Here is a 26,136-nt window from a genome sequence, read left to right as displayed (position 1 = left end):
TAAATAAATATGGAAATAAATACATGTAGAAATAAATAAATGTGGAAATAAATAAATGTAGAAATAAATTTAAGACATTTAATTATTTATGTCCCATTTATTTACCAGTTTTTATTTATTTATTCACGCATTTAATTATTTATTTATTTATTCCAGTATTTATTTATACATTCATTTATTTATTTATTTATTTATTTATACTTCTGTCAGATCTCGTCCTCCATAAATTCGAAGTTTTTTCTGGATCTTCCATCGATTATTTTGGTCTGTCGAATCACGTGACAGTGTTTTTCTCCTCCTCACTTCCGGAAATAAGTCGTCAGAGCGGAGTGGGGCTGCTGGAGCGGAAAGTGAAAACAAACGCAGACATCTCGACACCGGACACCGGAGTGTCATGCTTAAAACCGTCAACAAGAACCGTTTAACGAAACCGGAAACAGACCTTCTTTAACAGGTGAGCTCACGTGTCAAATGTTGTTTTTCTTCTGTAAGCAGATTAGAAGTTGTTTTGTTTTTTGGGGTTATAATAATGCTGCTAACTGTGTGTTAGCTCAGCTCTGCTCAGATTGGTCTAGTACCGACTCACTTTGTTGTGTCAGCTGTGACGGTGTGCTGAATAATGTGTTTGTAAACAATGACCATCAACATTCAGCCTGCTGGACGTGCAGCTTTCATTTAACTGTGTTTGTTTGATGTTAAAGAGATAACACAAGAGGAGGAGGAGAGGGGGAGGAGGAGGAGGAGGAGGGGGGGATGAGAGGAGGAGGAGGGGGGGAGGAGGAGGAGGAGGGGAGAGGAAGAGGAGGAGGAGGAGGAGGAGGGGGGGATGAGTCTCTGTTGGTTTAACAACGTTGTTACAACACTTTAAAGTCTTCTGTGACCTACATCTTCAACACAGTCAGAAGCTCTTAAATGTGTTTACATAAAACAGTCCTGTGTGTATCAGCTGACCTGTGTGTGTGTGTGCGTGTGTGTGTGTGTGTGTGTGTGTGTGTGTGTGTGTGTGTGTGTGTGTGTGTGTGTGTGTGTGTGTGTGTGTGTGTGTGTGTGTGTGTGTGTGTGTGTGTGTGTGTGTGTGTGTGTGTGTGTGTGTGTGTGTGTGTGTGTGTGTGTGTGGTATCAACCAGAGTTCAAAGATTCCTCAGCTGCAGATGCCAGATTGTGCACATCTGAAAACTTTGTCTCTGTGAGTTGGGAAACATCCAGAACAGGGGGTGGGCAACTGGCGGCCCGGGGGCAACTGGCGGCCCCCCATCAACCCTCAACGTGGACCCTCAGGTCATCAATTAATCGGGAACATGAAGAAAAACAAAACGACAAAATCTGCCATGAAATCATGAAAACCAGATAATATTTGATCGCTGGTGTATGTTGAGTTGAATTGGAGACTAAATCGAGTGTAACCGTTTTTGTATTCTACAGTTTGGCCCCTCTGGCAGTGAGAAGTAAATGAATGTGGCCCCTCTGGCAGTGAGAAGTAAATGAATGTGGCCCCTTTGCTGTGACCAAAAGTTGCCCCGTCGCTGATCCAGAACATGAAACACCTGAACGATTGAAAATCAATGTTTCTATTTATTAAAACTCCAACAAGCAGCTTTTGTTTTAGAGGTGAAATCCAAGTGAGTTAAAGATGCTTCCACATTAGTCAAGGCTCAACGCATTGAGAAATGTATTTATGTATATTTGATGAACCCTTATGAACGAGCTAATCAGGAAACATTTCAGTGTGATATAATGTTTGTACACTCACAGCATTATCACAATTTACTTTCTAGGATTACAAGGCATCAGTTGCACCCTTTCTCTATCACACACCGGGGACTGTTTGAAACTCTTTTTAACCTACACTTTTTTCCCCACACACTTCCTTTTTTCCGTTTCCCATCTGCACGGCAGAGAGTCGGCCTCTAGCTGGACACTTTAATGATTCAATTACTTAAATAGCACATTTAATTTAATGTTTGCACTGCCTGGTATTTAATATCTGTTTTTTGATAATCTTCTTTTTAAACATTGCTACATATATAAACAACACAACTTCAGAAGCTCAACACTTTTGTATTTTTTATATTCAGGACTTTTTTCCTCAACTGTTTATAGTTTCTTGTTTTAATTTCACATATATTTTTATCCCTGCATGTTTTATGTACATTTCTTGATTTTTTGTATAAGTCTATTTTTAATTGCACAGTTTAAGTTTGATTCATCTAGAGGGATTCTTTAAATCTTTTTTTCAGGTTAATATAAATGTATGGGGGGGGGGGGCGTCGGTTTTGTGGTTTAATTTAATGTTTCATGTCATGTACGTCTTTGTAACCTGCTACTGGATGCTTTGAATTTCCCTCGGGATCAATAAAGTATCTATCTATCTATCTATCTATCTATCTATCTATCTATCTATCTATCTATCTATCTATCTATCTACTTGGCACTTCAGTGTCACTACAGCTTTAGAGAGAGCTTGTTGTCCTTCCCCTGGCAATCATCTGATCTAAGCCAGCGTTAACAGTCTGGGCTTTCATGTACACTTTAAAGCTGTGTGTTGTCTTTAGAGCAGCTCCAGGATCGCCACCGCAGCCTGTGTGTCGGTATTCCAGCTCAAGATGAAGCTGAATCAAATTCTCCACCATTAGAAACAAATTTTAAGATGGACTTTGTTCTTTAAGGTCCAAACGAGAGGGGAGTCCCTTCTGTCTATCTGCTCACATGTGATGTTAAGAGTCAGGGATGTTTATTCATGGCACATATTGTTATCGTTATGAAATCAGGGCAGGGATGAGCAACTTTAGTCACTGCAAGGGGCCACATTCGTTTAATTCTCACCGCCAGGGGGCCAAATTGTAGGATACAAAAACGATTACAGTCGATTATGTCTCAAATTTAACTCAACATATACCAGTGATCAAATATTATTATGGACATATTTCTGGTTTTCATGATTTCATGGCAGATTTTTTCATGTTTTCCAGTTAATTGATATGTAACAATTGACCTGAGGGCCACTTTCAAGGTTGATGGGGGCCCGCATGTGGCCCCCGGGCCGCCAGTTGCCCACCCCTGGTTTAAGGCTTTACTTCGAGGAGCTTTCTACATACCAGCCTGGATCTGTTTGAGCCACCACATTACCCAACTTTTCTGTAATCTCCCCGGAGAGCTCGTGTGTTGGCTTAGCATTATTTCTAAAGTTGTACATTATTGTATTTGTTTCAAGCCGGTGTGTTCCTGTGTGAGTAGAAACACTGATACGACTTTGTTTTGAAATGCATTTTTTCCAGGGATTAAACTTGACAGCAAATAATTACAAACTCTATTTTCTGTGTTGTAATGCCTTAACTTAAACAATGGTTATGTAGATTGCAAAATGTTTAATGTTTATAACACTTTATCTTCACAGTTACAGCAGCACTGGCAACTGTGCTGACCCACGCCCCCCCCCTGCCCCCATCCCCTGCCCTGCCTTTGGACTGAGGGTCATCCATCCATCCCGCCACAGACTCACAGCCAACTCATCATGGTGGATGTGACCAAATGGCCCATTTTCAGCCTGATGGGGCCCCAGGAGCTCTCCAATATACGGAAAGCCTGTGTATTTGGAACGTCTGCTAATGAGGCCATCTACATCAACAATGATGACGAGGTGAGGTTAATCAGGCAGGCAGAGTCGCCGCTCGCCCTTCTCGCTGATGGAAGACGTTAAATTGTGCATTACTAATTGCAAGATGACCCGTTGGTTTGAACATTTTGTCTATTAACCTGCAAAGCATGCAGACTTTACCTTACCGCCATTTCTTTCATATTACAAGTTTTTTTGTTTGTTTTTTTTTTTTTAAAACTTAGTTTTTGTTCATTTTTCTCATCAACAACAATACAATATGAAAAAATTTCTTTTTTTTTTTCCTTTTTCCAGCTGTATAGTTACATTCGGATATCAAGCCAGCAGAAATAGATTACAAAAGTAAGATACAAATCAAAATGTCCACTCCAAAGAATATACATATACACAATAATACACATGAACAAACAAGTACATAAATAAATGTTCATAAAAGTAGAGGAGAAATTAAAATCACAAATAAAAGTTGTAATCATACAGAAATAAATTCTAATCCACTCAAAGATATCACGTGTCAAAGTACAGGTGCAAAGTCAGCCCCAGGGAAAAAGGTGCATGATGTTGGTCTGCGCCCAAGTGAAGCATCACTCTCTGCATTAGTAAAGCCAGCACAGGTCTCCATCTGGCTGTGAACGTTTCTTCTTAGAGTCTTAATTGGTATGTAATTTGTTCCATTTGGTAAATGTCCCAAACTTTCTGGATCCATATATTGTAAGTGGGAGGGTCTGGTTTCAACCAGCGTATGGTGATGCACTTCTTTTTGTTTGTTTTGATGTTGTTGTTGTTGTTTTTTAACCTTGGAAACAGTTGTTGGATTTTTTGCACTACACTCTACACTCTTTCTATTTCTTTTCTTTTTAGAGTTACAGAGTTGTAGTGAAGTGATGTAGTGGTTAGCAGACACAGCGTTGAAACTCATTGTACTAATACATTTTTTTCAAATTGGAAATGGATCAATTGACTACCCATAAGTCAAAGAAGTCATCACTTAATAATAATAAATAAAATATACAAGAACACAATGCATCACATTATTGCACCACCCAAACAGCCTTTGGAAACTTTTATTTTAAAGTTGAATCGAGGTGACACCAATGAGTTTTTAAAACAGTTCAGTTTGTTTGGAGGGACTCTGTGTCGTCTGCCCGATGGGAAGAGCTCATGTCCAGAGAGGAGGACTTGAGACGGGTCAGACAACAGTCTCTGCACTTGCCTGAGAACAAACTGATCCCAGATCGGCCAAATCGGTTAAATCTCGAATGTAAAGATTTTCCTTGAAACATGATCATGATGGGCAACTATTTGATTTGCAACTTGTAGCCAGAGCACCTTTAAAACCTTTGTTTGGTTCATTAATATCTAGTGTGAAAGGCTTTATATGTGATTTTTTGATCCAGCAGATGTCGCCCTTGAGCACCAGCATGAAACCAAAACAACTTGTGCTGCATTGTTGTGTTAGCATGCTAATGCTAGCGATCTTTATTATGCTGGTATCTTCACACTGCATGTAAATTTACCTGAAATGAGCGTGATCTAGAAACACAGTTAAGCAGTGAGTACAGTATGTTATTCTTCTTTTCTCTAGTCCCTCAATTAAACAACTTTTATACACGAGGGGAGGAGTCAGCCAGCCGTCCCGGCGATGTAAACAAAGTGAAGCTAGGACTCTGAAAACTCTGAAAACATCACAGACAGTGGGACTCGGGTGTTACACCCATTGTAGACAGTCATGACTCACAGAGTTATTTTCAGAGGATATACTTGATTTCTATTATATTTAAGTGTGAAGAATCACATATAAAGACTTTAATGTTTATTAAAAAAGCGACTAGGGCTCATGTCTTTGCTTGTCCCCTCTCTTTGTCATATGTGCTGTTGTTTTGTATTAAGCTGTGTGTGAAGGGAGCAGCTGTTGGTGGTGCCCAAGGTCTTATCAGCCCTGTTGATGTTTTTGTGTCTGGAATGTGACCTGTTAACTATGATCCGTATAACATGATCCCTCTGTTGTCCTTCCTCTACACGTTCAGGTGTACGTGTTTGGCTTGAACTGCAGTAACTGCCTGGGCACAGGGGACAGCCTGAGCACCATCGTACCCAAGAAGCTGGACTTCCTGAGCGGGAGGAAGGTGGTCAGCCTGAGCTACGGCAGCGGCCCCCACATCCTGCTGGCCACAGAGGGTATCTGCACAAAAAAAAAAAAAAAACCTTTAATCCTCCGATTTCACAGTGGGATTACAAAGTGCTGCGCGAGGTCTAATCGTTCTGTGTGTTTCAGACGGAGAGCTATTCGCCTGGGGTCATAATGGTTACAGCCAACTGGGAAACGGGACAACCAACCAAGGAGTCTCTCCAGTGCTGGTGTCGGCCAACCTGCTCAATAAGAAGATCACAGAGGTGTCGTGTGGCTCTCACCACTCGATGGCGCTGACCGACTCAGGAGAAGTGAGTGAGGGGTCATTTTTAGATTACTGTTATAACATCTTTCTTTTCTTCTCTTTGGTTAAAGGCAGTGATTAGTCACCTTCTCACACATGCTTCTTCTCACAAAGCCCCTCACAGCAGGAGATCATCTATGTGACAATTCAAAATACTTTTGATAGGTTTATATGGCAAGGCAAGTTTATTTCTATAGCACATTTCAACAACAAGGCCTTTCAAAGTGCTTCACACAAGACATCAAAAAGCATCGTGACAGAGGAAAGAAAAGAAACATTAAAGTAGAACATTAAAAAATCACTGAAGTTATTAAATCTGAAAATATGTTCAAAGAAAAATAATTCAAATGAAATTAATTTAAATAAATAAAGTAAAAATATACAAAGAGTTAAAAGTTAGAGTGCAGAGTTAAAATTAAAAATCGTATTAAAGCTGTTTAATTAAAGGCTGTAAACAGGTGAGCCTTCAACCTGGATTTAAAAGAGCTGAGAGTTTCAGCAGACCTGCAGTTTTCTGGGAGTTTGTTCCAGATATGAGTGGAGGGCGGGCTGGGTAGCCTGTGCAGAAGGAGTTTTGGGTATTGTTATGGTAGTGTGAATTCCTATATACCTTCGTCCACTCTGTTGCAGTGATTTTTATTTCCTATTACCTGCTGCGTTCACACATCAGCGCACCCTGACTCCTTAAACACATTTTACTGGGAGGCTGGCAGGAAAAATTCCAAATAAAGTCTTCAGTTTTCATCCACACATGCAGCCCACCTGAAAAAAAAGCTTTTTTGATATTTAACTATCATCTTCAAAAGACTTCTTCCTCCATCATTTGAAGTTTTGTCTCATAATATTTTATGATTCCTGTCACTTTTTTTGTTTTGTTTTTGTTTTAAAGAATATTTTTATTGACTTTTCAACAATAGTACGCAGAAACAATCATAGTCACACACGAAAAAAGGAGAGAGAAGAGGAAAAGAAAAAAAAAAGGAAGAACAGCAGAAGAGAGAAATACATACACAAATAAAAGTGACAGAGGAGCTTTGTTGTGCATATGTTTCACTGGTATACATATCCCACAAACTTAGTATATGGGATACTTCTGTATGCAGCAGAATGCATAAGTAAAGACAAATTGAGTACTGCAATACAAAGAAGAAGGAGGGGAGAAGGTAGGGGCGAGATGTGGGGGGCGGGAGCTACTGGTCTAGAGTATTAGCATCATATATGTTTGCATAATAGTCTAAGAAGGGGTTTCAAGTTTTTGGAAATCTCTTTGATGATCCCTGAACCGTGCATGGTTCACAAAGTCTCAATGGACTTACTGCTTAAGCAAAGGTTAAATAACGTTCAAATACAAACTCTTCACTTTTCCACCGCCTGTTTTTGCCAGGTGTATGCGTGGGGCTACAACAACTGTGGTCAAGTAGGTTCAGGCTCCACGGCCAACCAGCCCACTCCACGCAGAGTGTCGAGCTGCCTGCAGAACAAAGTGGCAATCAGCATCGTCTGCGGTCAGACCTCATCCACAGCAGTGGTGGACAACGGAGAGGTGACAGTTTTTTTTCATTTGTTATTTAAAACACAGCGGGATTCATCCTGGTTTCTCTGCAGAGCTCATGTGGACCTCATGTCTCTGCAGGTGTACGGCTGGGGCTACAACGGGAACGGACAACTTGGACTTGGAAACAACGGAAACCAGCTCACTCCCTGTCGCCTCGCTGCTCTGCAGGGTTTATGTGTGCAACAGGTTGGAGAAAATACACTCACAAAATGTTTGGATGATCCTTTAAAACCTACCTTTCTCTGGAACGTCCATATTAGGAGTTATTTTAAGATACTTGTAAAATTGATTGATCATGACAGGGTGGTGAAAGATTCTATGGAAGTCAAACCAAGCCAATTGTTCTGGTACAAAGACCTTTAAAATATGAAATCACATTTTTCTGACTTAGCCTTTCCATAAGACACCATCGAAAGCAGCACACAAAACAGTGCTGACAGAAAGAAAACGACGTGTCGATGTTTAGAAAATTGTGTGTAACAGGATGACTGAATCTCTCGGGAAAATGAAGATTGAGTAAACATGAACTCCAGGTCTTCAAAATAAGGAGTAAATCATCTTGTTTTAAAACTGAAGCAGGCCTCACTTTGTTTATTTAAAACATTTTCTGTCGCAGTCCGCGCATTCTTCAAAGTTTTGGTAGAAACTGTTTTTCAAAATGAGCCTCCTCCTTCCTGTTTTTAAGATACTGATATTTAAGAAGTAACAGAACTTTAAGGAATGTTTTGTCATTTGTAAGATAAAAAACAAATTCCAGAACATATTCAATTCAGTGTAAGAAACGAACAAAGTCCTTCAGTTTGAGATGTACTCAGATTTATTTTGGTTTATAAATGGTACAATTTGTCACATATTTGGATAACTCTCTCCACAAACAGAAGATCTACACTCATCTTCATGTGAATGGAGATGGAGTGGACAATTCTTCATTGCTTTTATTTATTGTAACTTGTCATTGCTTTTTTTGCTAAAAGATTTTTTGGCTTACCGGTACATTGAAGATTTTATTTTCCTGCTCATCAGATCGTCTCGGGTTACGCTCACTCTCTTGCTCTAACTGACGAGGGATTGCTTTACGCCTGGGGTGCCAACACATACGGACAACTGGGCACGGGAAACAAGAGCAACCAGCTGAGTCCAATCCAGATCATGGCGGAGAAAGAGAGGTGAGCGAGAGTGATGATCAGATGTGTTCTCACACACACACACACACACACACCGCTCACACACGTCTCCTCTGCCTCCTCTTGACAGGATCGTGGAGATCGCCGCCTGTCACTCCACGCACACGTCGGCTGCTAAGACCCAGAGTGGGCAGGTGTACATGTGGGGCCAGTGCAGGGGCCAGTCCATCGTGCTGCCCCACCTCACACACTTTACCTGCACCGACGATGTCTTTGCATGCTTCGCCACGCCCTCGGTCATGTGGAGGCTTCTTTCCATGGGTAAGACGAGGTACAATGACGCTGTGATGATGAACGGGCTTCACTAGCTGTTCCACTGTGTTGTAAAGCATGTTCTGTGTGCCAAGACTCAGATGTCAGATTTTCCCTGAAGGCACCACCAAGCAAGAAGTTTCCAAAAATGCTGTATGCGTGTTAAAGAGGTTACATAGCAGGGGGTGCAGATGGCTTAGCAGTTAGATTGCGCCCCATTGTAAGTAGGCTATAGTGTTCCAAGCGGGTGGCCCGGGTTCAAGTCCGACCTGCAGCTGCTGTCGTTCCCCTCTCTCTATCAGAAGCTTCCTACTCTATCCACTGCCCTGTCTTAGAAATGCATTAAAGGCCAAAATAACATCTTTAAAAAAAAAAAAAAAGAGGTAAAAAATTGTAAATATAGCTCAGTGAATTCCTGGACTGAGTTGGGGAGGAGGGAGGGAGGGAGGCGGGGGGGGAGGGAGGGTCTGGCACCCGTAGTTCCAGAGAACGGGGGAGCTATTGAACTTGACTTTGTTTACAAGAGCTCGTTATCTTGAGCAGAGACATTTCTACTTAGTTTTCCTGCAGTGGAAACCGTGAACTGCATTACTAGTCAGTTGCGGGCCGGATTCTTGTGAACATGTTAATATAAAAAAAAAGCTGTTTAAATAGTTAGTAAGTAAAACTCTTATTTCTGTTCAGTTAAAAACTAAAGCTAAACTTTGAATTACATTGTGAAATAGATCATCCTTACCTTTGGATTGAAACAGAAAAGGAATTTCACAAGACCACGTCAAACATAGCCACAGCAAAAATATAAGTTTCTTAAGCCGCACGGCACCAGCAGGACTCTGAAGGCTTCTGATCAGTGTCTACTGGTTGTTCCTCGCACTAGACTTAAAACTTAAGGAGACTAAAGTTGTTGTTCCTAAACTGTCTCCTTCTGGAACTGAGGACTGTGCACACTGTGGATGTTTTTAAAGTCTTTATATTCGATTTTTCACACTTAAATATAATCTAAATCAAGTATCTCCTCTGAAAATAACTCTGTGAGTCATGACTGTCTACAATGGGTGTAACACCCGAGTCCCACTGTCTGTGATGTTTTCAGAGTTTTCAGAGTCCTATCTTCACTTTGTTTACATCGCCCGGACGGCCGGCTGACTCCTCCCCTCGTGTATAAAAGTTGTTTAATTGAGGGACTAGAGAAAAGAAGAATAACATACTGTACTCACTGCTTAACTGTGTTTCTAGATCACGCTCATTTCAGGTAAATTTACATGCAGAGTGAAGATACCAGCATAATAAAGATCTCTAGCATTAGCATGCTAACACAACAATGCAGCGCGAGTTGTTTTGGTTTCATGCTGGAGCTCAAGGGCGACATCTGCTGGATCAAAAAAATCACATAAAGCCTTTAAGTTATCAAAGTTACACCAATCAGTGTTACAGTTTCTCCATCCTAATTTCCCGCTCTGTGTGTGTGTGTGTGCGTGTGCGTATGTGTGTGTGTTTCCTCCCCCCCAGAGCACGATGACTTCTTGACCGTGGCTCAGTCTCTGAAGAAAGAGTTTGACAACCCGGAGACAGCGGACCTCAAGTTCTGCGTGGACGGCAAATATATCTGCGTCCACAAAGCGATTCTCAAAATCAGGTCAGGGGACTGAAAACACTCGGCCTGTTACTGCTCTGTGGTTCTTACAGAATATTAAAAACTGAAACAATCTGTGGTGCAGGTGTGAACACTTCAGGTCCATGTTCCAGTCTCACTGGAACGAAGACATGAAGGAGGTGATTGAGATCGACCAGTTCTCCTACCCGGTGTACCGCTCCTTCCTGGAGTTCCTTTACACCGACGACGTGGAGCTGCCCCCCGAGGACGCCATCGGTCAGAACCGCAAACACACACGTCACAGCCTGACCTTTTACTGACCTCTGTGCGTGTGCGAGCTGTGAATACTTACAGTGTTGCTGTCTGTGACTGTGTCCCGTCAGGGCTGTTGGATTTAGCCACGTCGTATTGTGAGAACCGCCTGAAACGTCTGTGTCAGCATATTATAAAGAGAGGAATCACCGTGGACAACGCCTTCTCGCTGCTGTCCGCTGCTGTGCGCTATGACGCAGAGGTGCGTACATATTCAACGTCAGTTATTAACTACAGAGCTGAGTGGAGATCACTAGATACACGATAACAGGGACAGAGATCAGTCACATTTTTGCCATGTAATAAATCACATGATATTAGGGGTGGGACAAAGTGTTGGTACATCAATACATCAATACATCGTCTTTATGACTCAATCAAATCAAAATATCTGGTCAAAAAAAATCAGCACCTTGAAATTTGACCTCACTACTTCATTATTCCTCACAGTGGCACTTTTAACATTAATGAGGTTAACATGAAGGGAAGTTAATCAGCCACAGCGGGATAAAAGAAGAAGAAGAAGAAGACAGCCCCGATAAGGTCAAACAGCGGTGAAAAGAAGTTCAGAGATAAAGCCTGAGAGGAGGTGAAAACTGACTGATTACAATAAATAAATAAATCCTGCACTTGATCTTTTTTAGGAGCATTTTATATTCTTGATCAGATATCAGGATGAATCATTACTTAATTTTCTCCCAACACAGAATCGCTGTTATTGTGATATTATCCTTACTGTGGGACATGTTTAATGTGAGTCACCCTGCTACTCCCCCCCCCCCCCTCTCCATATGATGTTAATACTGATGTCCCTTTATGCTCACTAAAGCAGACAAGATCATCACAAACGAGATTTCTTTTCATTTAAACGTCTGTAACCGGTGACCCTGAATATATGTCTGATAAAGTGATTTACAGCATGAAGAACAGAAGTCCCTTTTTTATTATTATTAATAATAATAATAATAATACATTTTTATTTATAATGCACTTCACATTTAAAAAAAAAAAAAAAAATCAAGATTTATTTTTGGGCTTTTTGTGCCTTTTATGGAGAGATAGGACAGTGGATAGATAGAGCTGGAAATCAGGGAGAGAGAGAGAGAGAGAGAGGGGAATGACATGCGGGAAAGGAGTCACTTTGAGGACCACAGCCTCCATACATGGGGCGCGCGCCCTAACCACTGCGCCACCAGTGCCCCATAACGCACTTTACATTTAAATGAAAACATCTCAAAGTTTTACAATTTCTGTCAAAAATTCCCCTTTAAATGATTCTCTTGAGAGTTTAAAATCAAAGTTAGAAAACACTACTTACACATACAGGACATGATCAGCAAAGAGATAAGATGTACTACTACGTCTGTCCACAGGGGGCGCCACAATCGACACAAATTAATGTCGTTTTCACATTTGAACTTGTCAAAATATGAAAATGTGCTTTACAGGAGCAACTACATAAAAACATAAAATAATGAAAGCAGTGTCCTGCTTATGAAAATATAAAGCAGTATGAAAGTGTCATTCTAAAGGAACAGTTTGTCTAATGTATGCTTTCACGTCTGTCATTCAGGACCTGGAAGACTTCTGCTTTAAATTCTGTGTCAACCACCTGACTGAAGTCACACAGACCACGGCTTTCTGGCAGATCGATGGCAACCTGCTCAAAGATTTCATATGTCGAGCCAGCCGCTGTGGAGCCTTCAAAAACTGACTCCAAGCTGATTGGTTAAAAAAGCCTAAGAGATAAAAACGCTGCACTGAGTGGTGACTAAAGGACTCCATCACTCCCAGTGGACTCCACAGCCCCTGGTCACATGGTGGAAACCTTCAGACTGATGCCATCACTGTCACAAGCTATTATCATGTCATTCCAGACCACACCAGGAGGTGGAGCTCACGCGTAGCAGCATCATAACACACAGTGCCTGACCAGCTGAATGAACTCTCGCTCCTTGGAGTGGTTGTTTTCTATGAACTTCAAGGATGATTTGCCAGTTACCTGATATCACTTTTACTTTTTTTTCTATTGTTTTGTTGACTTGACCAAGTTACTTCTTCAGTTTTTTTTTTTGCACTTGTGTGACACATACTGAACATGATTTGTGTTTCTTTTAAGCGATAGGGTCACAGCTTGATGTGCCATGTGGAATCAAGGTTTTCACTTTAAAGGACTTTTGGCACTTGTAGATGTAGCGACAAACCTTAAAATGACTTTGACGTACAAAGACGATAGATTTAAGAATTTATCAAACATGTTTACTCCAGGAAGTTAATTATTAGTCCAGGTGACTTTCACATCAGCTGTACTGAGGTGTGCTCTTCTGTCTCGACTCAAAGAGGGGAACTCAGGATACAGGGTTACATCTAGATCAGTATTATATGAAGTCTGTTACAGATCGTGCTGCATGATGTAGAAATCTTAAACGCAGTTGTTTTAATAGATATTTTGATATGATTTAAGTTTAGTGGCAATTATAAATTTAATATTCACAGAAAAGTAGAGTAGATCCATGAGGATGTGACATTTGTTGGGATTCAGAGAAACATTTTGAGGCAAGGGCATCTCTGCGGCAATTCAGAACTTTATTTTGAAGCCGTTTTGTTACATTTGACCTTCATCCCAAAAAAATGCTGCTTCAGCGATTTGGATTCAGTAACTTGGACATTTGGGTTGCTGTCAGTATTTTGATTCCTTACACAGCAGCCCTGGTTACAGATGTGGAAAATCATTCCTTCATTGATTACACAGACACAGTTTGTGCAGCTACATCTCATCTCAATGACATCACACAAAAACAAAAGCTTCTATCGTGTGTGTGTGTGTGTGTGTGTATATATTATTATCACACAAAGCCGTTCAACATCTGTTTACAGTGAGGCCGTGTGAGCTTGCAGAAGTTGTTCACGTTTCTTTTTGAACCACATGGCATCACCTACATGTCGAGAATACTATTTGACAGTATTATCTTTTATTGACTGCGCTGCTGCGGAGTATTTAGAAGTAAGTATTTGCTCACTTCTATGCAGGATGTTTCTGTTTTATAATCAATGAATATGGATCTATTGATAAATACCGAGTTATGCAATGTGCCAGTGACATTTTATTAACTCTGAAAGCTAGTTAATAAAAAAAAGCACTCTTGATTCTTGTTTTCTGAATTTATTTTCAGCATTTAAAGCTTCTGGAAAAGATGAGACTTTACAGTAACAAAGTGATTTTGAGCAACAATTAAAAAAAAAACATTTTTCAATTGAAAAACATACTGACAGTAAGGCGCGGTCACACTGGCCATCCGTACTGTCTATACGGTCCGAAACTGTCTGTTTATTAAGTTTCACATTTCTAAAGGGTCATTCTCTAACAGCTTAGGGCGCGGTCACACCGGCCATCCGTACCACTGCTCTGTTGCTAAACAGAATCACAGATTAATGGACATCGTTCAGAGATGTACTGTCCTGTGAATACAATGGTAAATGGGCCTGATTGAATTCTTCAGAGGGGCTCTGACTGATTGAGTAGGTCTGTCAGCTGTAAATGTGCTCACAAAGAGGAGATCAGTGATCGATTAATGTGGTCTGCCTCTTAACTGATTGGTTGAGTATAGCTCAGATTAATAGGCTGATAAAACCCCAGAGCCAAATTCATAATCAACCAAAAATATCTTCCATCTGGACATGTGGTTGCCGTCACTAAACCCACGTTAGAAACAATTAGAAAATAAACTTCAAACACAAATTATGAGGAAGTTTATCACCAAGAAAGTGATATTTATTGTCTCGATAAACAACGTGAGAAAACCACTTTAGAATTCTATTAGAAACCGATTTGAGCGTCTTGTGAACATGACATGTTGTAGTAATACCTAAGGTTCTCTTTTTGCTTGTATTGACTGATATGAACTTCAATCGTGATTGAACATGAAAATGTTGGCTTCAGAACTATTTGGTAACTTCTTGAGAGAGAAAAACTCGAGTGACTGCTTGAGTTACAGTGACAATCGGAGTTTGGGCAACAAGGCTTTTGTGCACCTTTGAAAATGAAACGTTTCAGCACCATGACTACTTACAGATATCATGATTTTGACATTCAGAAATACACACATTTAAAACCCACACATATAAAACCTTTAAAACTTCACATAAAACTGGTCTGCTTCACGTGAGTAGTGTACAGTTAAAAACCTACAGTTTAACACATGACTGAGCACAACAGATCAATGCAAACAAAATGAACAAACATCATTAAAAAAATAATTATGTTAATATGAATTATTGTTACTTTTTAAATATATAAAAATGTCAGTAAAACTTCAATTCATAGGGTTTTCACTTATATCACTTTATGATCTCTTTTTCTGTTTCATCAAAACATGGGTGTCATGATGTGACACCTCGCTGTGTGACTTCTTCTTCACCTCTAAAGGCTAAACTTTGAGATCATTTTAAAGCTCTATACGTGCTCATTCATATTCAACATTAACTCCAACCCTTCAAACTGTCATAAATATGGACTCATAATCAAGATCACAAAGAACAATAATACGGTTTGTATAAAAAAAAGGTCCCCAAGAGAAATATATAACTAAACCAACCGGACAGAAGAGAAGGTCTTTGTGGCTGCTGACGGACTCATCTCTTCAGAAGAGAGATGACCTCCGTCATGGCTGCTGCTGCCTTCTCCAGCTCCCCTTGTTTTCTTTCTAATTCTGTAAAACACATTTATTTCCCTTTAGATAACATCAGGATTAGATTGACAGTGAAAATCTGCAAAGTTCATTATTGACTTAAAAAAACATTTTGAAAGAAACATTTGCCTGACAGATAAACATTCTGTTATTCTGTGGTAATAACTTTAGTTAAAGGAAGAATGTGCAAAATTGTACACATAAATCCAGCAGAAATCCAGTGTATCCTCTGAGTCACGACCGTCTACAATGTTGTCCGCAGCTTGTGCTTAACGGTGCGTTCTAATTCACAACTCCTTCATATTAACGTGAGGGGAGAGGGGTCAAAGAGCCAGTTTGTTTTGGTTTCATGCTTTTGCTCAAGGGCGACATCTACTGGCTCAAAAAGTCACACATTCTTCCTTCAACATCAACTAACCCATCTCAAGTCACTAGAGTTTGGGAGACTAAAGAGAGGCTGTTTTCCTCAGTTTTCATCCCCCATAAAACTCTACAGTCACACTTACAGAACTTAAGTGATAAAGATTCAAATAAATAACCAGAAAATCGACGAAACCTAAGCATGATAGTTAGTTTTGGAGTGTAAGACATCTCATACTCAGAGCTACATTTGTTACACTCGCTCAGTTTATCAGTTTATGTCTAAAATGAGCACAGTCACATTTTCTGCTGTTCAAACTTCACCTTTCTGCTGCTTGGTCACGAGCTCTACAAGTTTCCCAGAAGCCTCCATCACTTTCAGAGCTTGATCATAATCTGTGGAAGGAAGACAGAGAGAGCTTTATACCCCAGTGTCTACTTCACAAAGCAGGGGGGACAGAAGCTTGTTTTGTTTTGTTTATTCTAATCCTCCCTCACCCTCCTGGCTGGCCTGGTCGGACTGAATTCTGCCAGAGATAAGATTCATCTCATTCATGAAATCAGTGAAGATAGCTTGAGTGCATCCTGTAGCGTTGCAGCTTTTCCAGAAGCTGGTGGGGTCGATGCTGGGCTCTGGGGAGACGGAGGGGAGGAGTGCTGCAGGAAGGGGAGGGGAGGAATGGATGGTAATGCTGATGGGTTCAAGTGGAGCTGCAGTGAAGGGCGTCTTGGTGCACAGAGGTGAGCTAACACCACCGCCGGGCTCGGAGCGATCGGGGGAGGGAGAGGGCGCAGTGGAGCTCTGCTCTGGGACAGAGGGCTCAGCGGGTTGTGGATCAGGACTGGGGACAGGACTCGGCTCGGGACTGGAGCCTGACAAAAGAAAAGATGATCGTAATGACAACAATAGTTAAAGTAATAACTTTATTTATATGACAGCTCTCGAGCAAAGACGCTCAACAACAGGGCTGTCAAGCAACTACATTTTTTTATTTCAATTTATCGCGGAATTTCAATAGTTAATCGCAATAATCACATTATTAATTGCATGTTTAAAATTCCATTATTTTGCATTTTAAAAACAACTTTTCAGTCAAAGCAAAGGAAAACAAACTTCCTCAGCAGGGGGAATGAATGCAGCCAATTTGATTGTTGACAATGTTCAGTTCTAGCACAGTGACTCTGATAACGTTACCTTTTTCTCTCTTTATTATCATTATTTCTTCCACTCTCACTTCTGTCTGTACCGAGAAATCAGAAGTCGTGACTGGAAGCGACGGAGAATCCACGCAGACCGTCACAGGAAGCAGTAAACTCTCGGACTCGGCATCCTGAGAGGACGCAAACACACAGTTCAGGTCAGATGATTTAGTATCAGAGAGAGAAGTCTATTATCTGTTTATTTAGTGAGGCCATATATTCAAATTCACTGAGGCTAAAGTCATTCAAAGTACATTTTGATATCCATCATATACAAGTAAACTGAATCTGAATTTCCTGAGGGATTAATAAAGTTCCTATCTATCCATCTATCTATCTAAACAAATGGAAGGTGACGTGATACACATGGGTTAGTTAAAAAGATGAGTGTCATGCTCAGACACATTTTTTGACAGTAATAAAAAAAAAAAATGTTAAAAACAAAACTCACTGAGGGAATTAAAGTTTCATCAGCTTCATTACTGCTCTCGTCCTCCGGTTGATGTCCTGTGTGACACAGCAGGAGTTTACAAACCATCTCATTCTGTCTTCTTCTCTGTAAACATTCAATCTGCTGTGACAGCCTACCTGAGATGGACCCTGTGTGGCTCTCAGTGTCTTTTCTAGAAGAGAAGAACATGAAAAAAATAAACCTTCTCTTCACCCATCTCACTGCTCTCAGATCAAAAACACTAAAATAGATTTTTTGACTTGGTGTCAGAGAGGTGATAATAACTTTAGTGTTGCATTAACATGTACACATACATATGATATACATGTTGAAACACACAAATACATTTATCTACACATTCCAAATAAATGCCACATATATTAACAGTTAATGATTTGAGGTGTCTTTAGACCAGACTCATTTAGGAAAAGTAGAAAACACAACATTAACATCTACTTGTTTCTCAACAGTACATAACTCTCTTTCTTATCATAATGATAGTTATTACTAAAAGTTTTGATCAGTAGATAAGTCTATGAAGTGTCAATGATTTCAGGGGATTTTAGGGGCTCTAAGGAGCCAATGAGAACATCTTATACTTCTTGTTTTGTGTAATATAGAGTGCAGTGTCACACCTGCAGGCATGTATTCATAGTCCTTATAATCAACATTTATATAGAGGGGTCATGAATAATCATAATAGTATTTCAGTATCATAATGAACTAATAGACACATATTATGCAAATTAGATAAATAAATAACAATAGTGTGAGGGTTGCATATTATAAACACAACATAATCAACTAAGGATGAAATGCACAAAGGCACATGAATTCAAACAGAGCCTACAAAGTGAAATCCATCAAGGATAGAGTGAAAAGAAGTCGAGTTTTAGGTGAGCCCTTAATGCAAAATGATGAAACTTGAATCCGTTGAGGTTTTGCATGGTCTAAAAGTGAGTTCTCAAGTTTCATACGAGCTCACTTCTGGGGGTAATTAAGTAATAAATCTTAGGCCGACCTGCCATTTACGAGGTGAAGGAGGGACAAATACAAGAAAAGGGACCAAGAAAACCTGACAGACAGGCGTAACGTTGGTGTGCCGATGACCCGGTCACAAGATGGTTGGCCAGATATTCACCCCGTTTATCAAGAAGATGACACTGCAGTAGGTTTTTTTTTTTTGTTTTGACAGCTAACTTCTGAAAATGTTATGTGGCAATGTGTGGGACACAGATAGAGATATGAAGCTCCGTATTTCATGAAATCAGAGACTCTAATGACGGAGGAGGCGGATACCATTAGAAACTTGAAACCCTGAAGTTATCAACAAGGACTAATGAGACGGTAAAAAGGGCGCCGTCAGCAAAATAAGTATACATTGTGCAGCTGAAAGTCTCAGGCTTTGATTTTCTGTACGGATGAATAAAGCCTTATATTTGCTCTCAGATTTTTTTGGTTTCCTGATTCATGATTTCGAAGATGCTCTGCAAACTTTGAAGATTTTTAATTCCATTTTGAAGACAATTAGAGGTAACACCTGGCCAGGTCTGAGTCTAGGGTGATCCGAATTTGACACAACAAGAGTAAAGCTCTCGTTTATATTTACAACAACAAATAAACACTTATCACTCATTTCACATGTTTATTTTTTTTTTTTAATCACAGAGGATGATCTCACCTGATCAGCTGAGGCTCAGCAGGAGGCTAAAGGAAGGGGAGGAAAACAAAACAGCCAGATTATTAATCCTCAGGTCTCTAATAGTCACGTGTTACTGAAGATGAATCACAGATCAGACTTACCTCAGAGTCGTGAACAGAGTTTACACTTCCGTTTATATCAAACTCTAAAGGGGCCCACTCTGAACCAGGTGTATTCTCATCTGTAGAAGGGAAATCAAAAACATTGTGTACGTTCATAGAAGTCTACACATGTGGAAATTCTCTCATGTATTAAAAGTTGAGTTTACCTGAATTTGAGGAATCCTCTGATACCCTCCTCACACTGATATTAGATTTACGTTTAGAGGGGCTCATTCCCTCACTGCGACAAACGAGAGGGATCAGGCATTTAAACTATAATCACTTGTATATATTTTTTCATGGAGGCAGCATGCAGATGATCAAACACTTACTCTTCATCTGAACTGATCCGTCTCTGCTTAAAAAAGAAGAAGCAGGATTAGAAATCACAGAGTCTTTCTGATTAAGAAATAGAACCGTTTTAAAAACATTTATTTAACGGGGCTGAAAGTCACTGCCTGTGCACCTTGGAGGATAAACGTGAGCAGCCGGATGATGTGGAGTCACTGCTGCTGCACCTAGACGGCCCGGCTCCTGAAGAATCTCCTGTCGAGGAGAAAAGACTTTGAATATGTAAAAAAAAAAAATAAACAAAACAAACTGGTCATGAGACACATTCCCTCTGAGCAGGACTTACCGTTGGTGTTCCTCTTGAGTGATGCAGGAGCGTGTTCGGCACAATACAACCTAAAAAAAAAACCACACACAGACGCCTGGTTGTTCAAATGCAGATCAGAAAACAGAGAAGTATTTAATAATGGAATTTTAAAGACAAAATCTGAGAAGGTACTTACATTACAAATCCAGCAAAGCAACTTTCCAAGCTGATGTTTCCTTCTTTTTTCTCACAAGTGAGGCATAACACCTCATGACAATAAAACATGGATACTGTTATTTCATAAACAGACTGTGGTCTCTTTGGAGTTTCTCAGCACTTCAGCATTCATTTCCACTTTAAATGTTTGGACGTACACAAATTAGTCCTGCTGCTGAGGCAAATATTTAGTGTTTATCCTGACAAACATCCTCCTGCTTGAGTCGCATTCTCTGAAGTCTTCACCGCCCGCCCTTTTACAAAACAGCTTTGCAGTGTAATGTGCTTTAAAGGAAGAATATGCCATTTTTTTTTTGATCCAGCAGATGTCGCCCTTGAGCACCAGAATGAAACCAAAACAACTCGCGCTGCATTGTTGTGTTAGCATGCTAATGCTAGCGATCTTTATTATGCTGGTATCTTCACACTGCATGTAAATTTACCTGAAATGAGCGTGATCTAGAAACACAGTTAAGCAGTGAGTACAGTATGTTATTCTTCTTTTCTCTAGTCCCTCAATTAAACAACTTTTATACACGAGGGGAGGAGTCAGCCGGCCGTCCTGGCGATGTAAACAAAGTGAAGATAGGACTCTGAAAACTCTGAAAACATCACAGACAGTGGGACTCGGGTGTTACACCCATTGTAGACAGTCATGACTCACAGAGTTATTTTCAGAGGAGATACTTGATTTATATTACATTTAAGGGTGAAAAATCACATATTCTTTCTTTAAATCTTGGTAGTAGATTTTTTTTGTCTCCAAACCTTCGATGGTCCTGCTTCACTGGGACTTTGGGGGGTTTTGGGCTTTGTTTGTCCTTTTATAGAAGCGTTGTTGTCTGCAAGTGAAAAAGAAAAAACAACTCAGAGTATGGCATAGATTAAAAAAGTGTTTACAGACATAAAGAGATCTCCACTTACTTTGCGATTCACTGTGTTTGAGGCAGTACAACCTGAGTCATGAAGGTAAAACAAAGTCAGTTTTACAATCCACCCAAAATACCATTAAAAACAACTCAAATAAATACTATTAAACATTCATATACAAACAAGTACTGACTCATATTTCCCATTCTTTATATCCTCATCCGTCCGGACTCCTTCCTCGACAGCACACGGGTAGTGGTAGGACTTCTTACAACGGGAGTTTCCACATCCAGCGGTGGCACCACTACGCTTACAATGGTGACATTTCTGCAGTTTAAAAACAAATGAATGACACAACTGATCTAAAAAAAAGCCAATTCATAAACAAAATGTGAACTTTTTTTTTTTTTACCAGTTTTTTTCCTCGTTTCACCTCGTCCATCACATCATGCACGAAGAAACCGAACAGGTCGTCATGTAGTGGCGACTCCTGGCAATAAATTCCTGAGGCAAAAAGCTGTAAAACAGAAACAACACGACTAAAGACGATTAAAAGCCCGAATTTTATCAGATATTTGACCAAGAAATATCTTCACAAATGTGTTCATAAAGGTGTTTTCTAACACCTATAAAAAAGATTTCAATCTAACTCCTGGAGGAAAACCTGTAGCTTTTAAGGGGTCATACTGAGGTTTGTTTGGGAGCCTTGCATGCTGAGATACAATGAATGAAGCAGCTCATAACCATGAAGCAGGAAGTGGATTTCTTTGAAAAACAAATGCTTGCAATCTCCTGGAACTTTTACTATTGTTTTGTGTTTTAATTTACTTTTAATTTTTGCTTTTACGTGTCTTTATGATGTTTTGGATGTAATGTATTTTGCCTAATTTACTGTACAGCACTTTGGCCCGCCTCGGCTGTTATAAATGTGCTGTATAAATAAAGTTGACTTGACTTGCAATGGATTCAGAACCCCAAATACATAATAAATATATACATAAGACATATTAAATTTTACACCAATAAGGTACCCAGGTAGGCCTACTGGAGTTGTAATTAAAAAATGTTATACATGTTTTAAGACACCTTTATGATCACATTTGTGACGACATTTTTTGGTTATAAATTAATTCCCAGATTTTTTTTTTTTTTTTTGCAATATTCCCTTAGTATTTAAAAAATCACACAAACAACTCCATATTTTTAAAGGAGGTTTTGACCAGAAAACGAATTTATTTTCTCTCTTTTTATTTTTCAGTTTCATTTCATAAATGTTGATAGTTGAAAAACAAGTTTCTCGTCGTGCTCACCTTTAAACCTCTACAGGGTTTCCCCACAAGTACTGTAAGAACCCGTGATGTGGACCCCAATATACTTACTAACATTTAGCACATTAGAAAAAGCTAACAGCAGGAATGTGAAAGTTAACCATTTCAATATTTACCAGACAGTTTTGATGAGCCGTGACTTCACATTTAGTGGATAAAGGTCCGGTTACCTTCGTCTCTTCGGACCGTCCGCAGAGTATGCAGCAAACTCTGCCACCGTTGGCCATTTCTACCAAAACACGGGAGGATAACTTTGAAATAAATATATTAACCTACTTGTGTTTTATCAGGTTTACGGCTCCATTAAACACATTAACATCACGATATAACGCGGAGACGATAGACTTTACTCACCTTAAGGCAACGGAAATAGCCGCCCATTTGTTTAGCTTAGGGTTGCCAGGTTCTATCCGACGTATCCCCCCTTTGCACTTTCAAAATCTCTTCATTCCTAATATCATCTTTTGAGACTTACTCTGTAATATTTACAGTCTTTGGTTCTGATGGACTTTCTTTTGATGCAGTAAACTACTTTAGTCAAACAAAATATATTAATCTACCTTCAAAAGTAACATTTTAATAAAGTAGGCTCTACTGTTTTTTTTAAATGCAATTCTTCTGTAAGTCATTAAGACACTAAAATATTTTAGTAAATAATACTGTGGGCATGATCAGTTGAAGATGTAGGATGATGATCATAATACATCTTTGTTCTTTATGTTAAAAATATGAGTCCTTCCTTAATTGGTTCTTAATCCTTTTTTAAGTTAGTAGGTTTTTAATTTCTTTGATTATTGTTTGATTTTATTTTGATATTAAACACATAACCGTTTGTATTTTTTTGTGATAGAGCAAATGTGCATCTTAAGTTCCGGTTTTTATTCTTAAATGTTTCATGTGAATTTAATTCTAACAAACATCATTTATAAGCCGAGTGATTATTTCTCCACTATCAAAGCATTCTCTATCTGTTTTATAAACAGTTTTTCTGGTTGTAGAAATTTGGATATCCGCTCACTGAAAGCCCCAAACTCCTGATATAGTGTCAATTGGTCCTTTTCATTAATTTATACTGTACAGTTTTTGTGTAGTATTATTTAAATGCTTAGTTTCGACAAGTCTGGCAACGCAGTTGTCCAGTTTCACTTTCATTTCTGGTTCCAATGACGAGTAAGTATGAGCTATTATTGCCTGATCTTCATTTGAGCTTTACATCCACACTCACTTGTGTACAAGATGTAAACAAAAAATGCAAAACATGTAACTTTTTGGTTTTAAAAATGTAACTTTTTAGAAACAAAGACCAACAATGCATTATAAAAGCATTTGATTGTGCAATCAGTATTTAGCCTTCATTGAGTGGCACACAAGAGAAAAGACAGTTTGAGTTATCACAAGTTGTTTATGTAAAAAAATTAGACAAGTCACGTCATCAGTGACATCACCATACTTATTATACAATATAGCATCTCAAATAACATACATTTCATGACAGACGGATATTAATGAACAATATCTACATTCATAAGGTGATCCCACCATGGGAATAAGTTAGCACTATACAGTGAATTTTCACATTGAGAAACATTTTTCAACTGTAGCTGTAGCCTACATGAAACCCACAGAATGACACCACACAGAAGCTCGTACACAGGTCTGGGCAGCTGGTGGCAGAACAGGTCTCCAATGACAGGATGACAACAAAGATATGTCTATTACAGTTTATGCAACAAACAGACATGTCATACAGGAAGAGAGTCAAGAAGACGGTAACAAAAGAGACGAGACAAACTGAAACGTTTCTTGCAAATAAATAAACACACGTAGGGAGAGTTAATCGACTCTCAGGAAAACATTCACTTAGGCTAACCAAGCTGTGCGTATTTAACATTTCCCTTTTTTCTTTGCGTACAGTAACAGTGAAATGATCTGTGCAGACAAACAGAAAGGATGATCACCACACTTTGTCCAATTTTTAAAGTTAACACAGACAGATGCATTAACTGAGATCAGTCCTGCTGGCCCATTCATACATCTATTCCGATATAATTACAGTGATTCTCGTCTTTTATTTAAAAAATATATACAGACGAAGTGTGTGACTATAAACAAAGATCAATGATCGTACTAAACGGTGAAATTATTGTCTGTCCTGTACATTTTTTCTGTTCAGCATCTTCGCCTTCAAGTGAGCACATGTTTGGCATATTATCTTAATGACTGGTGCATGTGCATAATATAAAAAAAAAAATTAAAAAAAAGAATTCAGATTTTCTGTGAAGATTTCTTGTGGGTATGAATGTTGGAAACAGAGCACAGGCAGCAGCCACATGATTTAAGCTGTACCATGAGAGCAGTTTGGTGATGGAGGTGCTGAGAAGTTTAGGGTTTGATGTCAGAGAAGCTGGTGTATGTCTCGCTGCAGCTGGACGACGTGCTGAGATTTCCCGAGCCACTGCCTTCTGTAAGAAACAAACATGTATTATTGAAGATTTTGTCAGGTCTGGAAAGTAAATGTATCGTTCAAAGTCCCCACACAAACGTGTCATAATAGTGCCCACAACTCCAAAATGCTGCTGACTGGATCCAAGAAGAGGGAGCACATCAGTCCTTTTCTTGGCGTCCCTCTGCTGGCTCCCAATACGATTCAGAATCTATTTTAAGATTGCTTTGTTTGTTTTTAAAGCCCTGAATGGCCTGGCCCCCCTATACATCACTGACCTCCTCATCTAGGCCGCTGAGATCGTCGGCTAATGGGCCTCCTGGCTGTCCCCCGCTCACGACTCAAGCTAAAAGGAGATCGTGCTTTTTCAGTAAAAAGCCCCAAAACTGTGGAACAGCCTCCCTCTTCCCATCAGGTCTGCATCCTCTACTGACTCTTTTAAGTCCCTCCTAAAGATATATTTTTATATTTTAGCATTTGAGTCCTCTGGTCCTGAATAGACGGCTCTTTCAGATTCCAGTTATTGCTTTCATTATCTCTCCTATATATATTCTATCGTATTTTATTTTGTGTTTTTTTGTACATGTTGTAATCCCCTGTGAACTGTTTCTTTGATGCACTTTGGTCAGCTGCTGCTGTTTTTAAATGTGCTTTGTAAATAAATGGGACTTGACTTGACAACGTATGAAAACAGGAAAAGTGTTTCTGTTATGAAAGTACCTGAGCTGGTGAGAGACTGGCAAGACTTGGACTTTCCAATAAGTGTGATAAGATTTGCAGCTGCAATCCAGCCCTCCTTAGAAGAGCTCAGGTTACGTACAAACCTGAAGGACACACACACACACACACACACACACACACTCACACACTTAATATGATAGAAGTGACGTCATACCAATTTGTCATTTTATTTTCCTGAGTTGTATTAGAAATAAAATATTCTCACCACTGCTGGTCATCTCCCTCCTTGACGAGCTGCACCATGTCTCCGCTCTTCACTGAGAAATCTTCAGCACCGTCTATCTCGTAGTCAGCCATCACCGTATATTTGCCAGCGCACTGTTCAAAGTTGAGTCGGGGAAGAGAGAATAAGGCTTACAAAAGTTAGAAAAAAAGTACCGTGTCAGCTGCGAATTAAGTTTCAATTAATATGCATCAACTTTACAGCCACATTTATCAAAATGTCACAAACAAATTGATAAATTGTAAATGTGAAAGGGGCTAACGGTCAAAA

The 26,136-nt window shown here is 39.6% G+C and overlaps 3 protein-coding genes across 17 annotated transcripts in view; 1 reads left to right on the top strand and 2 right to left on the bottom strand.

The window, feature by feature from the left end:
• Nucleotides 1–300: 300 nt before the first annotated feature.
• Nucleotides 301–14,092, top strand: LOC109994867 (RCC1 and BTB domain-containing protein 1). Of its 2 annotated transcripts, XM_065962067.1 has the most exons (13): nt 321–454; nt 1,128–1,186; nt 3,395–3,637; nt 5,641–5,791; nt 5,889–6,055; nt 7,433–7,591; nt 7,682–7,789; nt 8,627–8,769; nt 8,858–9,048; nt 10,549–10,675; nt 10,758–10,909; nt 11,017–11,147; nt 12,519–14,092. In XM_065962067.1, exons 3-13 carry the CDS (start codon nt 3,512–3,514, stop codon nt 12,657–12,659), a joined length of 1,596 nt encoding a protein of 531 aa, XP_065818139.1. In that variant the 5' UTR covers nt 321–454; nt 1,128–1,186; nt 3,395–3,511; the 3' UTR covers nt 12,660–14,092. The 2 variants fall into 2 exon arrangements, with proteins under 2 accessions (XP_020504022.1, XP_065818139.1); XM_020648366.3 differs by lacking the exon at nt 1,128–1,186 and having other exon boundaries at nt 301–454.
• Nucleotides 13,513–22,860, bottom strand: phf11 (PHD finger protein 11). 6 transcript variants are annotated; one of them, XM_065962060.1, is made up of 19 exons: nt 22,814–22,860; nt 22,576–22,688; nt 21,544–21,648; nt 21,325–21,458; nt 21,186–21,217; nt 21,030–21,103; nt 20,242–20,312; nt 20,085–20,134; nt 19,914–19,993; nt 19,780–19,802; nt 19,615–19,688; nt 19,448–19,527; nt 19,326–19,351; nt 17,782–17,816; nt 17,645–17,700; nt 17,189–17,324; nt 16,492–16,866; nt 16,318–16,389; nt 13,513–15,654 (listed from the first exon to the last, which is right to left on the bottom strand). In XM_065962060.1, exons 2-19 carry the CDS (start codon nt 22,684–22,686, stop codon nt 15,578–15,580), a joined length of 1,611 nt encoding a protein of 536 aa, XP_065818132.1. In that variant the 5' UTR covers nt 22,687–22,688; nt 22,814–22,860; the 3' UTR covers nt 13,513–15,577. The 6 variants fall into 6 exon arrangements, with proteins under 6 accessions (XP_065818132.1, XP_065818134.1, XP_065818136.1 ...); XM_065962062.1 differs by having other exon boundaries at nt 19,914–19,981; XM_065962064.1 differs by lacking the exon at nt 20,242–20,312 and having other exon boundaries at nt 20,085–20,097.
• A 981-nt stretch (nt 22,861–23,841) lies between these two features.
• Nucleotides 23,842–26,136, bottom strand: part of mcf2lb (mcf.2 cell line derived transforming sequence-like b) — a 48,552-nt gene continuing 46,257 nt past the window's right edge. For 8 of the 9 annotated variants that reach the window (XM_065962328.1, XM_065962330.1, XM_065962332.1 and 5 more), the window contains 3 exons: nt 25,849–25,961; nt 25,623–25,726; nt 23,842–24,921 (listed from right to left, as the gene is read on the bottom strand). In XM_065962328.1, coding sequence (XP_065818400.1) covers nt 24,842–24,921; nt 25,623–25,726; nt 25,849–25,961 — 297 coding nt within the window. In that variant the 3' untranslated portion in view covers nt 23,842–24,841. The remainder of the gene's footprint in view (nt 24,922–25,622; nt 25,727–25,848; nt 25,962–26,136) is intronic. The other variant, XM_065962329.1, reaches the window with a different exon arrangement.

The sequence above is a fragment of the Labrus bergylta genome, chromosome 13 (genome assembly GCF_963930695.1).
Source record: "Labrus bergylta chromosome 13, fLabBer1.1, whole genome shotgun sequence".
Lineage (NCBI taxonomy): Eukaryota > Metazoa > Chordata > Actinopteri > Labriformes > Labridae > Labrus > Labrus bergylta.
The sequence above is the reverse complement of the archived record's forward strand: the minus strand, read 5'-3'. Positions and strand labels throughout refer to the sequence as shown.